Source organism: Heptranchias perlo, chromosome 10 (genome assembly GCF_035084215.1).
Source record: "Heptranchias perlo isolate sHepPer1 chromosome 10, sHepPer1.hap1, whole genome shotgun sequence".
Lineage (NCBI taxonomy): Eukaryota > Metazoa > Chordata > Chondrichthyes > Hexanchiformes > Hexanchidae > Heptranchias > Heptranchias perlo.
The window spans coordinates 2463001-2476913 of record NC_090334.1 but is presented as its reverse complement, the minus strand read 5'-3'; the positions used below and the strand labels follow the sequence as shown (position 1 = coordinate 2476913).

The window sequence follows — 13913 nt, the reverse complement described above, 5'->3', positions numbered from 1 at the left end:
CTTGGAAGGGTAGTCAACAGTGAGGAGGATAGTGATAGACTTCAAGAGGATATAGACAGGCTGGTGGAATGGGCGGACACACGGCAGGTGAAATTTAACGCAGAAAAATGTCAAGTGATACATTTCGGTAGGAAGAACGAGGAGGGGCAATATAAACTAGAGGGCACAACTCTAAAAGGGGTACAAGAACAGAGAGATCTGGGAGTATATGTGCACAAATCGTTGGAGGTGGCAGGGCAGAGAAAATGGTTAAAAAAGCATACGGGATCCTGGGCATAGAGTATAAAAGTATGGAAGCCATGATGAACCTTTATAAAACACTGATTCGGCCATAACTGGTGTATTGTGTCCAGTTCAAGGCACCGCACTTTAGGAAGGATGTGAAGGCCTTAGAGAGGGTGCAGAAGAGATTTACTAGAATGATTCCAGGGATGAGGGACTTTAGCTACATGGATAGACTGGAGAAGCTGGGGTTGTTCTCCTTGGAGACAGTTGCGAGGAGATTTGATAGAGGTATTTAAAATCATGAAGGGCTAGACAGAGTAGATAGAGAGAAACTGTCCGCATTGGTGGAAGGGTCAAGGACCAGGGGACATAGATTTAAGGTGATTGGCAAAAGAACCAAAGGTGACATGAGGAAAAACGTTTTTACACAGCGAGTGGTTAGGATTTGGAATGCACTGCCCGAGGGGGTGGTGGAGGCAGATTCAATCATGGCCTTCAAAAGGGAACTGGCTAAGTACTTGAAAGGAAAAAATTCGAGGGCTACGGGGATAGGGACTAGCTGGATTGCTCTTGCATAGAGCCGGCTCGGTCTCAATGAGCCGAATGGCCTCCTTCCATGCTGTAACCTTTCTACAATTCTACTTGTAGTTCATAAGTGACCTCGTGGCCTGCCCTACATGCATTCTGATCTTGAGCGACAGACTCGAATTTTAATTACTTCTTTTAATGGAGGGGGTGGGTGGACATGGTGGTAATCACCAGCTACAGAACCAGTAACTGTTGGTTAAAACTTCCTCTCAATGCTTGCCCTCCTATGGATTCAGAGATTGAATGTGATGGAAGTTAATTCAGTCCTTCCTTGATGTCTTCAGGTGTATGAATTTTGTACATATGCATGTTGGTCTCAACTGATTTTCACACTGGACCTTACGGAGGTATTTCTGTTGGTACACATGGCTCTCAATGCTCCATTGTTGTCCCCTCTGTTCAACTGTATTCTATTGTATTATTTGCATCACAATGATTATCTGGTCATTATCTCATTGCTGTTTGTTGGATCTTGCTGTGCACAAATTAGCTGCCGCATTTCCTACAATACAACTGTGGCTACACTTCAAAAAGTACTTCATTGGCTGTAAAGCATTTTGGGACGTCCTGATGTCGTGAAAAGCACTGTATAATTGCAAGTTCTCTCTTTCTTTACTTCTATTCCATTGCATTGTTTGTAGCACACATCTTGTATTTGGTTTGAACCTCAAAATTCGAAGAGAGATGACGTTACAGCTCTCATTGGGTAACTCTCACCTTTTACCTCAGTGGCATATTCCACCTCGTCATCCAAATCATCTGTTGATGCTCCTCCCCTGGATGTCAACAACTGCAGTATAAAGAACAGCTCCAGAAAAATGTTTGGCACCAAATTCTCTAGAATTAGAAGAAAATAACATTGGTTGTTAACATTTGTCTTCCAATCTCCATGCAGCCCTCGGACAGTCTGCATCAAAGACCTGTCCACACTTGGTTAAAGGTCACTTCATTGCCAGCAAAGCAATAAATCCCTGCATTAATATTTTGTCCTACCTAAACAACTGCCAGAATGTACTCCACACACAGTAGAATCATAGAAAGGTTACAGCACGGAAGGAGGCCATTCAGCCCATCGAGTCCACGCCAGTTCTATGCAAGAGCAATCCAGCTAGTCCCACTCCCCCACCCTTTCCCCGTAGACCTGCAAATTTTTTCCTTTCAAGTTCCCTTTTGAAGGCCATGACTGAATCTACCTCCACCACCCCCTCGGGCAGTACATTCCAGATCCTAACCACTCACTGTGTAAAAAAGTTTTTCCTCATGTCGCCTTTGGCTCTTTTGTCAATCACCTTAAATCTATGTCCTCTGGTTCTTGACCGTTCCGCCAATGTGCCACTAATTTGTCTATCTTGTTATGAATGTTTCATAAGTTACTATAAAGAGTTTTTTATACTAACTTTTATCATCTTTCCCTGTTTTTACCTTATTCGTTGATGCACTATTACCGTTTAACTCTCTGGCCCTTCCTGCCACAGTCTGCTTATCTTTACCCAAATCACAACACTGCTCTGTTGCTTTGACTTTTCTCTTAATTTCTAATTAGTGGCACAAATAGAGATTAATGGGTTTGATCTAATAGCCACTACAGAGACATGGTTGCAAGGTGACCAAGGTTGGGAACTAAATATTGCAGGGTACTTGACATTTCGAAAAGACAGGCAGAATGGAAAAGGAGATGGGGTAGCCCCCAACAGTAGCTATACCATTGGACATAATATTAATCAAGAAATAATAGGAGCTTATAACAAAGGTAATGCTATAATTATGGGGAACTTTAATTTTCATATAGAATGGAAAAATCAATTTGGCAAAGGCAGAAGAGTACAAGAGTAAGGAAGTCTTAGTACAATTGTACAGGGCTTTGGTGAGACCCTACCTGGAGTACTGTGTACAGTTTTGGTCTCCTTATCTAAGGAAGGATGTAGTTGCCTTAGAAGCAGTGCAACAAAGGTTCACTAGATTAACTCTTGGGATGAGAGGGTTGTCCTATGAGGAGATATTGAGTAGAATGGACCTATACTCTGAAGTTTAGCAGAATGAGAGGTGACCTCATTTAAGCATACAAGATTCTGAGGGGGCTGGGTAGATGCTGAGAGATTGTTTCCCCTGGCTGGAGAGTCTAGAACTAGGGGGCATAGTCGGAGGATAAGGGGTCGGCCATTTAAGTCTGAGATGAGGAGGAATTCCTTCACACAGAGGGTTGTAAATCTTTGGAATTCTCTACCCGAAAGGACTGTAGATGCTCAGTCGTTGAATATGGTCAAGGCAGAGATAGATTTTTGGATTCTAGGGGAATGTAGGGACACATGGACTGGGCAGTTAAGTGAAGCTGAGGTCGGAGATCAGCCATGATCTTATTAAATGGCGGAGCAGGCTCGAGGGGCCTATTCCTACTCCTATTTCTTCTGTTCTTATGAATGGTAAGTTCCCTTTCTCAGCTATAGCACTAGGGGAAATGTGAATGAAGAGTGCACAGACTTCTTACAGAAAACAAAATATAAAAACATCCAAAGTAAAGTCTTCCATATAGGGAGCCACCAGGCATTTTAAGTACACTGAAACTGATCGTACAACCAGAATTTTTATTTGATGGGAATCAGAATATTCTTTCACCAGATAAGACAAACACTATATTTCACCATCACAAGACAAACATATGCCAGTACACTACATTTCACCATCATATATTAAATTAACATTGACTTTCAAATGCATTAATCAGCACAGTTCTGTTTACCTTTTACACCAGTTGTGTTGTACACATAGCAATCAATACACTTAGAATCAAAGAATTTTACAACACAGGAGGCCGCCATTTGGCTCATCATGCCTATGGTAGCTCTTTGAAAGAGCTATCCAATTAGTCCCACTCTACCGCTCTTTCCCCGCAGCTCTGTAAATTACTCCTTTTCAAGTATTCATCCAATTCCCTTTCAGGCAGCACATTCAAGATCAGAACAACTCACTGCATAAAAAAAATTCTCATCTCCCCTTTGGTTCTTTTGCCAATTGTCTTAAATTTATTCACTTACCAGAGATACAACTAGAGTACAGCTGAGCCAACACATCCAACTGGTTTCTATGACAAACTTTGCTGACATCTGCACATACAGCGATACTGTCTGAGGAAATGCTAAAGGATCTTCCATACTGGCATTTAGTGGGTGCAGTTGGGTCCAACACTGATGACTGCTGAAGCAACTTGGATCTAAATCATTTGAAAACAAAACATATTGAAAAAACTTAATATAAAAGCCTCCTAGAGAGAGGTCAAAAACACAATTGCTGTATATATACATTTCTGACTTCCTTCAATTTTCCATGCACTAATTCAGGAGCTTATTGTTAATCCATAAAAACAAGAAGTAATTAAACAAGAAAAACAGAAAATGCAGGCGTCATATAGCAGGCCCGTCAGTATCTTTAAAGAAGTAAAGCTTTTGGTGTTGACCCTTTAACTTTTCATTTCTTGCTAATGAAATACTGCATTTGGTAAGTTGTTTTTGCATTTCATTTCCTCTCTCCTTTCTCCCCTCTCCTCTCGATGTGGAGATGCCGATGATGGACTGGGGTTGACAATTGTAAACAATTTTACAACACCAAGTTATAGTCCAGCAATTTTATTTTAAATTCACAAGCTTTCGGAGGCTTCCTCCTTCCTCTCCTCTCAGCATTCCTTTATTATGCATCATTAGCCAGCTCATAGGTTGGACAGATGACCAATTCCCAGGTCTGTGCCAATGATTCTCCGTAAGTAACACTAAGAGGCATATAAGATCCACCAAGAGGGAAAGGAAATCAATTTACTTCTTGCAGGAAGTACATTGTCACTTCACTTGTTGTTAGAGGAGATAAGTAGCCTACAACAACTTGCATTCAAATGATACATTTAACTTAGAAAAATAGCCCAAGGTGCTTCTCAGAGGCACAAGGGAAAAAACAAGAAGAAATTGTAAGTGTGAATTTGCACCCTACCACCTAGTGATATATTGCACTGGTACTCCAAAGTGCTAAATTACCATGACTATACAGAAAGAAGAAAGTTTATTACTGTTTGCACTACATAAGAATACTGCAATCAGTGAAGTACTTGTCACTACAGACGATTTATTTCTGTCTCTTTGTAGTTGCTGATTCCAGATTCAAAAATTTGGAGAAACATTACATCCAGGAAGCATTTAGAAAGTCAGGAATAAAGAGAGAAGTCTGGTAGAAATTAATCCACTCAGACTTGGGGAATAAGTTGCTAAAAAATGACATTGAGGCAGATATTACACATGGACTTGAGAGGCAAATAGATAATGATGCGGGGGAATGGAAGAACACAGTGAGAAGGGTTTGATTTATCATAAACAGATGGGTTTATAAAGCTTACTGGACTTTTCTTTTTCCTAAACATTCACATGCTCTGAAGTGTTAGATTATCTTTCTCTTTCAGATGTTAAATCGACCTATAATGTCTTCCAGCATTTTCTGTTACTAACTAGAATATACAGACTGAACATCACACTGTCCATACCATTAGCAAAATTACTACTCAAAGGATTGTTTCTAAAAGAATGAAGGAAAAATTTGGAACTTTGAGTGGATGCAGATTTAAGATAATTAGCAAAACAAACAGAGGGGAGAGGAGGAGAATTTTTTTTAACGCAGCAAATTGTTATGATCAGGAATGCACTGAAAGGGTGATGGAAGCAGATTCAATCGTAACTTTCAAAAGGGAATTGGATATATACCTGAAAAGGGAAAGGTTTGCAGGGCAATGGGGAGAGCGTGGAGGTGAGTGACTGGTTGGGAAGCTCTTTCAAAGAACCAGACACAGGCACGATGAACCGAATGGTTTCCTTCTGTGCTGTTTGATTCTACCATTCCAGTTTGTATCATTAATAACTTGCATTTATATAGAAAAAACATCCCAAGGCACTTCACAAGGGGCCCATTCAAGAACAAAATGCAGAGTGCTACTGCATATTGAAATATTAAAGTAATGTATACCCTGCTACTAATTTCCTTATTTTTATGCTCCCCTACCAAAAGACATTGGAGGAAAAAACTTTTTTTTTCAGCAACCCACAGTGGAAGACTTTTTTTTGTTCAAAATCTATCGTGCTATAACATAGTGTGGACATTTTAAAAAGTTCAGGGTACTCAAAGCTGAAATATTTTTGTGCGGCAAGAGCAGGATTGCTCAGCTGACAGGTCAACCAGGCGGTTGGAAAATAGACAGTGAAATAACCCAGTCTCCAGAGACATTCCAAAAAGAAAAGTTCAATAATGTTACACAGAAACGGGCAAGTTATCAGTCTGTCCTCTAGCCTTTGCACTGTAATAATTCCCAGCTCATTAGAAACAGGAGGAGGCCATTCAGCTTCTTGAGCGTGTTCCGCCATTCTATTAGATCATGGCTGATCTGCATCTCAACTCCATTTACCCGCCTTGGTTCCATATCCCTTGATACCCTTACCCAACAAAAATCTCTCTATCGCAGTCTTGAAAGCTCCAATTGACTGAGAATTCAAATCCTTTTGGGGGAGAGAGTTCCAGATTTCCACTACCCTTTGTGTGATTAAGTGCTTCCTGATTTCACTCCTGAACGGCCTAACTCTAATTTTAAGATTATGCGAATACAAGCCAAGTTTATGCAATCTGTCCTCATAATTTAATCCGGTACATAATTTGTACCCGGTATTCTGGGGTCTGCAGCACAGTTGTGATGTTTAGCTGCTAATTTGGCCTGTGCCTTTAAGGCCACTGGGAGAGTTCCCTGCTTGTTTGCTGAAATGGTAAAAGGAATGTGGGATTAAAAAAGGCTGACGATGTCCAGGTTAAGGTGTTTCTTGCACCCTATAAGGTGGACTACCCCTGCAGGATTGAAATTCAGGCTCTGGTGCATACAAGATGTCCAAAGGAAGTTTGCAGAGAGCATTCTTTCATTTTTTTTTAGTATTTCTGGAAAGCAAGTACTCAACATGGGAATCACTGTAGTGCTTAAAAATATGCTGAAGTTAATTAGTAAATAGTTTGTAAATTTCAAACTCCAGGTCAGAACCCAGAATGAAATACTTGACTTTCTCCTCTTTTGTTAAAAAAAATTGTTTTGCATCTCTAAGAAACATGCAGCAGAAACAAGAAAAAATATATAAAACAAAAAACAGAAATTTCCTCTGCACATTTAGTGGATGTTTTTTTCATTACCTTTCAATTTTCAGCATCTCTCGCTCTTCCTGCAAGCTGCTAGGAGATGTAACCGCGGCAAACCCCTCCAGCCCAGCCCCAAATGCTTCTGAAGTAACTCCTGCGGAGTATGAGGACGACAGTGGTTGACTCAAAGGAGTGGAAGTGAAACATATCTTGGGTTTGGACTGCGGCCGCTCTACACTGACTGGAGTAGGGTTAATTCTTCTTGATGGTTTTGTTTTACTGAAATAAATATGATAATTAAAATAATTATTTTGACCCATAAATGTAATTATATTACAGAAAATCTTCATACAGCTGTACCATAAAATGACTTGCATTTACATAAAGTGTTATACATTCTCGGGATGTCCCAAAGCACTTTACAGCCACTAAAGTTCTTTTTGAAGTGTGGAAATTGTTGCATTATATGAAACGTGGCAACCAATTTGCACACAGCAAGGTCCCACAAACAGGGATAAATATTGGCCAGGACACATGGGGGAGAATTCCCCAGCTCTTCGTCGAATAGCATTATGGGATCTTTTATGTCCCCGAGAGGGCAGACGGGGTCTCAGTTTAACGTCTCATCGGCACATCCAACAGTACTGCACTGAAGAGTCAGTCTGGATTATGTGCTCAAGTCTCTGGAGGGGGACTGTAAGAATATAGATATGTTTTTACATTATTCTAGCACAGAACAAACACAGAACAGCTAATGTGGACAGAATTGGTTTAAACTTTGTGTTCACAAATCCCATGTTTTTCCCTCAATGACTTTGATAACATTGGAGAAGGAAGGATTTCAGCGCCGAAGACATTATACTGTGAGGAAAGGCATATAAGTTAAATAAGCAAGCTAGTTTGCATTAATGATATATAATATGGAGCTAAAAGGGTTGTCAGGTTGAAACACATAGGCTTTTAAAAAAGACAGTTTTTTTTTTAAATCTCAGTTGCGGGGGGTTAAAAGAAGGAAATCACTGCAGTATAAATAATGGAATAGGTTCTTCTTACAGTAGAGATTGCAAGAGGAAACACGTCAAAGGCTTGTACAACAACAGCTATAATTAGGGAAGAGCAAAGATAGGAAGCAAAGATACAATGTTACAGGACAAAAGACACCCCCCATCATTGTCCAGCAATCTGTTCAATGATCTAAGGGTCATAAAAGACCCAGTAAAGTTGAATCCAGCAAGAATTAGACAATGAAAGAAAATGGTATAAAAGGAGATACAAAGTTTCACTCAGTAGGAACTTTGACTACCTTCAAGACGAGGTAGCTTGAACAGGTTTGGATAGGCAACGCTCACGATTCCCGTTAAGTTCTCTATACGTAAGTTTTAGACATAGGACTGCATGTACTGCTCTGTATGAAGTTTTAAGATCAATGTTTTGAAACAATAATAAGTGAATTGTCAGGTATATTACTGTCTCTAGCTTTTCAAATCTGTTAAAAAGATAATGAAAGAATTATCCAACAAGGACTTGAACCCACAACCTTCTGACTCAGAGGTGAGTTTGCTACCACTGAGCCAAGGCTGACACCCAACTTGTCCTAGCAGGGCAACCTTGACACCGGTTCAAAGATCAATTTAGAAGTATATAATAGACCAAATGGCCTATGACCTTTAGTTAAAACATAGGGACAGCAACTGTAACCTTGCATCTTCTGCTTTCGAACAGCGGACATATCAGGCTGAGCTAACCATGGTCTATCAAGGGATAAGGGGACCGGGCGGGAAAGTGGAGTTGAAGATCAGCCACGATCTTATTGAGAGGCAGAGCAGGCTCGAGGGGTCTACTTCTGCTCCTGTTTCTTATGTTCATATAGCTAGTTTGACACATTTGTATAAATGCAGCATAAGGACTTTCTAAATCCTTCTGTGATTTCCCAATCTAACACGTTTGTTTATAAAAAGAACATGAGCGCTGTACAAGGAAGTTGTCCTATTAAAGCCCATTCTGCCCACAGACCATGTACAATTTGCCCTATTTTGTGCTCTGCCCAATTTATTTAGTCTCCCGAGATGACAATGTTCCGTTTATAAGCTGTACTTAAACTTCTAGATATTTCTCACATGCTCAGTGCAAACGGGAGCACCCTGAAGAACAGAAATGTGATGTTATGCACACAATATCCAGTGATGTGACTGAACATAAACAACTGTATACTTAGCTTACTTCACAAGCCTTCTCATGTTCTCATCTTTGGTTGGTGAAAGAACTTGCATTTATATAGCACCTTTCACGACCTCACGACATCCCAAAGCGCTTTACAACCAATTAAGTACTTTTTTTGAACTGCAGTCACTGTTGTATTGTAGGAAACATGGCAACCAATTTGCATGGTCCCACAAACAGCAATGAAAAAAATGACTTGATAATCTGTTTCTTGGAGATACTGGTTGAGGGATAAATATTGGCCAGGACACCAGGGAGAACTGCTCTGCTCTACTTCAAAATAGTGCCACGGGATCTTTTACATCCACCCGAGATGGCAGACGGGGCCCCAGTTTTACCATCTGAAAGACGGTACCTCCAAAAGTGCAGCAATCCCATTACTGCACCGGAGTGCCAGCCTAGATTACGTGCTCAAGTCTATGGAGTGGGGCTTTAACCCACAACCTTATCAGAGGCGAGAGTGTTACCACTGAGCCAAGGCTAATAGAATAAACTAAACAGGACACCACACGACTTTGGGTTTAAACTAATCATATTTATAACAAGTGCAGAGAATCAATACAGCAGATTTCACTTCATCACAGAATCTTTAAACAGTCAGTACAAAAATAACAAATGCCACACTTCTCTAACTCTCCTAACACTGTCTAACCTGAACCAGCTTCCATAATACAGACTCATACATGTCTAATCACCAGAATATCTAGGTATTTGTCTCTGTTGCTATGAACTCAAAAGAACTAAAGAACTGGCAGACACCAGCCAAATATCTCTCTGCCTGGGGTAGGAGCTGTCAATCAACCCCAACCCAGAGACGTCCTATGGAAACAGTTCTCGACGTGAAGTTCAAGCTTCACAGGACTTTGCCACGTAAAAGGTACAATGGCACCCAGCTGTCTTAGTCAGACGGCTTCAAATTATATGCTAGGCTCAGCTCCATTCATGCCAAATTTTAAGCTCCTCTATTTTAATGGTCTAACTTCAGCACAAAGCAAGCAGTGTCCCTATACAGAATCTACAGGAGGCCTCATTTCCTAGTTAACAATTTGATGTTAATATGCTATGGGAAATTTTGCATTTAAGTCGAAATTTTAACGATGCGTCAGAACACTTGTAGTTACTCTTAATTCATCACTTCAAATTGCTCCCACTACTCGTGACATACTTATAACCAACAGTAAATAAATCAAAATACTCGATCGAGAGACAATGGCACCCAACTTAGCCAGACAGCTTCAAAATATATGCTAGGCTCAGCTCCATTCATGCCAAATTTGGAAGGGCAAGATCTACAATGTAGTTATATTGCTGGGAGTTTCAGTTTTACACTTTTAGACTGAAGTCACAGTTTTATGAGTTTGTTATACTTTCAAATAAAGCAGACCCACTCATCTAGTGCAACTTTCACACTTAACAGTTAGCAACTGCAAAAAGGAAGGTTACAACTTACACAACGTTCCACTTATATACAACATAAAAGTCCACTTTTAAAAAGAAAGACGTGCATATATAGCACCTTTCACTAACTCAGGACGTCCCAAAGTGCTTTACAGCCAATGAAGTACATTGAAGTGTAGTCACTGTTGTATGTAGGAAATGCAGAGGCCAATTTGCACACAGCAAGATCCCACAAACAGCAATAAGGTAATGACCAGGTAATTTTTTGTTCAGTGATGATGGATGGTTGCAGGATAAATATTGGTCAGGACACTGGGGGAAATTTCCCTGATCTTCTTCAAATGGTGCCATGGGATTTTTTACGTCAGCCTGAGGGGGTAGACGGGGCCTCGGTTTAATGTCTCATCCAAAAGACAGTACCTCTGACAGTGCAGCACTCCCTCAGTACTGGCACTGGAGTGTCAGCCTAGATTATGTGCTCAAGTCTCTGGAGTGGGAATTGAACCCACGACCTCCTGACTCAGAGGGGAGAGTGCTACTCACTGAGCCACGGCTGACACTTTTAGATAACATACTGAAGAGTTCCAATTGTGAACATTTACTGAACTGTGAATTAATCTATTAATACAGATGCACATTACCTTCCCCAAGCAGTTGTACCCACTGGTGGAAATTCTTCTAGGTTATTTATATTTAAATGAGTAGCAGGCTGAGGGGTGTTAACAAACTCCATCCTCCTCCTACTGCCACTCCAAGTCGCACCATCCTCTTCAGTTGGGCTCTTTGCCGAGTCCTTGGTGACCTGGCGACCAGTGACCAAAGCGTTCTTCTTCTTGGCGCGTCGCTGCGATTGACTTTCAGGACCGAGGACGATGAACTGCCCAAGGCTAGCCCTCTGAGCAGACCGTCTCTCCCCATAGCGCAGTGCTGTGCTACAACCGAAGTCAGGGCTAACTGGTGAAACCACATTGTTCAAGTCGCTGTTTGACTTTGAAAAGAACAAAGAGCCACTGGATGAAGGAGACTGGAAGTAACCATCCGAGTTAAAGGAACTGTTTGGAGTCTCCGAGAATAACTCTGCTCTGGTCCCTTTTGACGCCTGTGTGTTACTGGCACTTTTTTCTGTCAGTTTGCTCTCATTCAAGTCCCGATGGCACCTGGCAGGTTTTGGCCCTTTGGCAGAGGATGTCTTTGCAGGAGTAGATGGACCATTTGGAATTAGTTGGTTTGTCTGCTCTCTTAAAAAATTTAAAAGGAAGGGTACAAAGTCTCTCTGCAGCGAATTGTATGCCAGAAGCTTGTCACTCAATTCACCGTTCTGGAATCAGAAGTCAGACAAAAAAAAGTTTCTGAAAATGTTGTCACACATATAAAAGCATCTTTGGGCTTTCTTGACCTTATTAGTGAAGGGTATAACTAGGCAATATTTTGCAGCACCTTTACCTTCTCCCACCCAACATCCATGGTAAAGAGGCAAAAGATTTTTGTTTTAAAAACAAGATGAGGCACAACCACAACATGGGGGAGGGCAGTAGAGGAATAGGCTGGAGGGGGGTAGGGGATTGGGGTAGGGAGAGGTGTGTGGTAGGGAGGGTTGAAGGTTGGTGGGGTGGGGATAAGCAACAGTTGAAGGTTGGTGGTGGGGGTCAGGAGTGGGCTAGGATAGAGGGCTGAGGGTGGGGTAGGGGATAGGGCAGGATTGGTTGGTGGGGTAGGGGATAGGGCAGGAGGGTTGAAGGTTGGGGGTGGGGGAGGGGGAAGGTTGGGGGGGTAGGGGATAGGGCAGGAGGGTTGAAGGTTGGGGGTGGGGGAGGGGGAAGGTTGGGGGAGGGGGAAGGTTGGGGGAGGGGGAAGGTGGGGGTGGGGGAAGGTTGAAGGGTGGGGTTGGGGGAGGGGGAGGGGGAGGGGGTTGGGGGTGGGGGTGGGGAGGGTTGGGGGTGGGGGTGGGGAAGGTTGGGGGAGGGGGAAGGTGGGGGTGGGGGAAGGTTGAAGGGTGGGGTTGGGGGAGGGGGTTGGGAGGGTTGAAGGTTGGAGTCGGGGGCCGGCGGATGGGGTAAGTGGGCGGGGGCGGGGTCTCTCCGCCTCAGGCCCCCGACACCGGCCCCGGGTGACAGTCAGCCGGCCGCTGGCTGGCGGGAGAGACCCAGCTCCATTTACGACCCTTTCTCCCCCGGCGGGTGCTTCGGTGTTTACCTGGGCAGGCCGCCGGTGTTTTTTAAGCCATGTTACCGCTTCCCTCGCCGTCACCTCCTCCCTCAGCAGCAGCTCCAGCACGGCCGCCATCACCCTGCCGCGCGCCCACAACCCGCTCAACGCGCAGGCGCCCTGACCTCTCCTTAACCCCGCACGCTGCAGGGCGGGTGGTTCAAAAATGTGAGAGTCTCAAATAATTATTTATATTCTTCATCTAAGATTTGTGTGTCTCACTCTAAACGGGTCAAAGTCTGCCCACACCTTTGGATTGACATTTTAAGCACAATTACAGTGCAATAAAATCAATCTGAACAAACATTTCATCTGGTCAACAGTGAGGATTGAGGGTTAATGATTAGCATCAAAACCATCAACATCCTCAACACATGCTAGCTGGCATTGTCAATCATCCCATCCACCTTTTTAAAAAAAACACCCTCCACAATCCCTTCATCCTCTCCACCACCCCATCATTAACCTCCCTTCCTTCTCGAATGTTCCCAAATGGTTTTTTTTCAACTCGTAGCTCTGTACCAATCTCGCTCAAAAACACTATGTTCAAATCGCTCCAGTCCAGCTTCGATCCTTCTCATCACCAAGATGGCCCTGGCCAAAGTCACTAACTGCATCATCTGTGACAGTGACACGATATCCCTCCTTGTCCTTTCTGTCACTTTTGACAGGGTGGACCACACCATCCTCCTCTGCTGCCTCTCTGTTATCCAGCAATGTGGAACTGTCTTCTTCAGGTGATCCCATCCCCTCCCTTTCTATATGTGGATCTGATTCTTCAGATGAACCCATCCCCTCCCTTTCTACAGGTGGAACTGATTCTTCTTCAGGAGATCCCATCCCATTCTTTCCATCTCTCTATCTGTCATCTACTTAACTTCTCAAAACCCTTTTTTTTTAAACCAAGCTTTTGTTTACTCTTCATTTCTCCCTCCAAGTTTTGGTGTGTGTTTTGTCTGTCTATTTCTATTTGCAAAGAGCTTTGGGGCTTTCCTTTACATTAAAGGTGCTACTATAAATTGAAGAAAAAATGTGACATTTGGGTTTATCCACATCCAAGAGATCAATCAGAATATCACTTCACCAAAAGCTACCTCAATGATCACTCTCGCCCTCCTTTCACAGGTGCACTCTTC

The 13913-nt window shown here is 42.6% G+C and overlaps 1 protein-coding gene across 2 annotated transcripts in view; it reads right to left on the bottom strand.

The window, feature by feature from the left end:
* Positions 1-12869, bottom strand: part of cdan1 (codanin 1) — an 85132-nt gene extending 72263 nt beyond the window's left edge. For both annotated transcript variants that reach the window (XM_067991122.1, XM_067991124.1), the window contains exons 1-5: positions 12766-12869; positions 11214-11890; positions 7009-7233; positions 3846-4021; positions 1531-1650 (exon numbers count right to left, since the gene is read on the bottom strand). In XM_067991122.1, coding sequence (XP_067847223.1) covers positions 1531-1650; positions 3846-4021; positions 7009-7233; positions 11214-11890; positions 12766-12855 — 1288 coding nt within the window. In that variant the 5' untranslated portion in view covers positions 12856-12869. The remainder of the gene's footprint in view (positions 1-1530; positions 1651-3845; positions 4022-7008; positions 7234-11213; positions 11891-12765) is intronic.
* Between the last annotated feature and the right edge of the window lie 1044 nt (positions 12870-13913).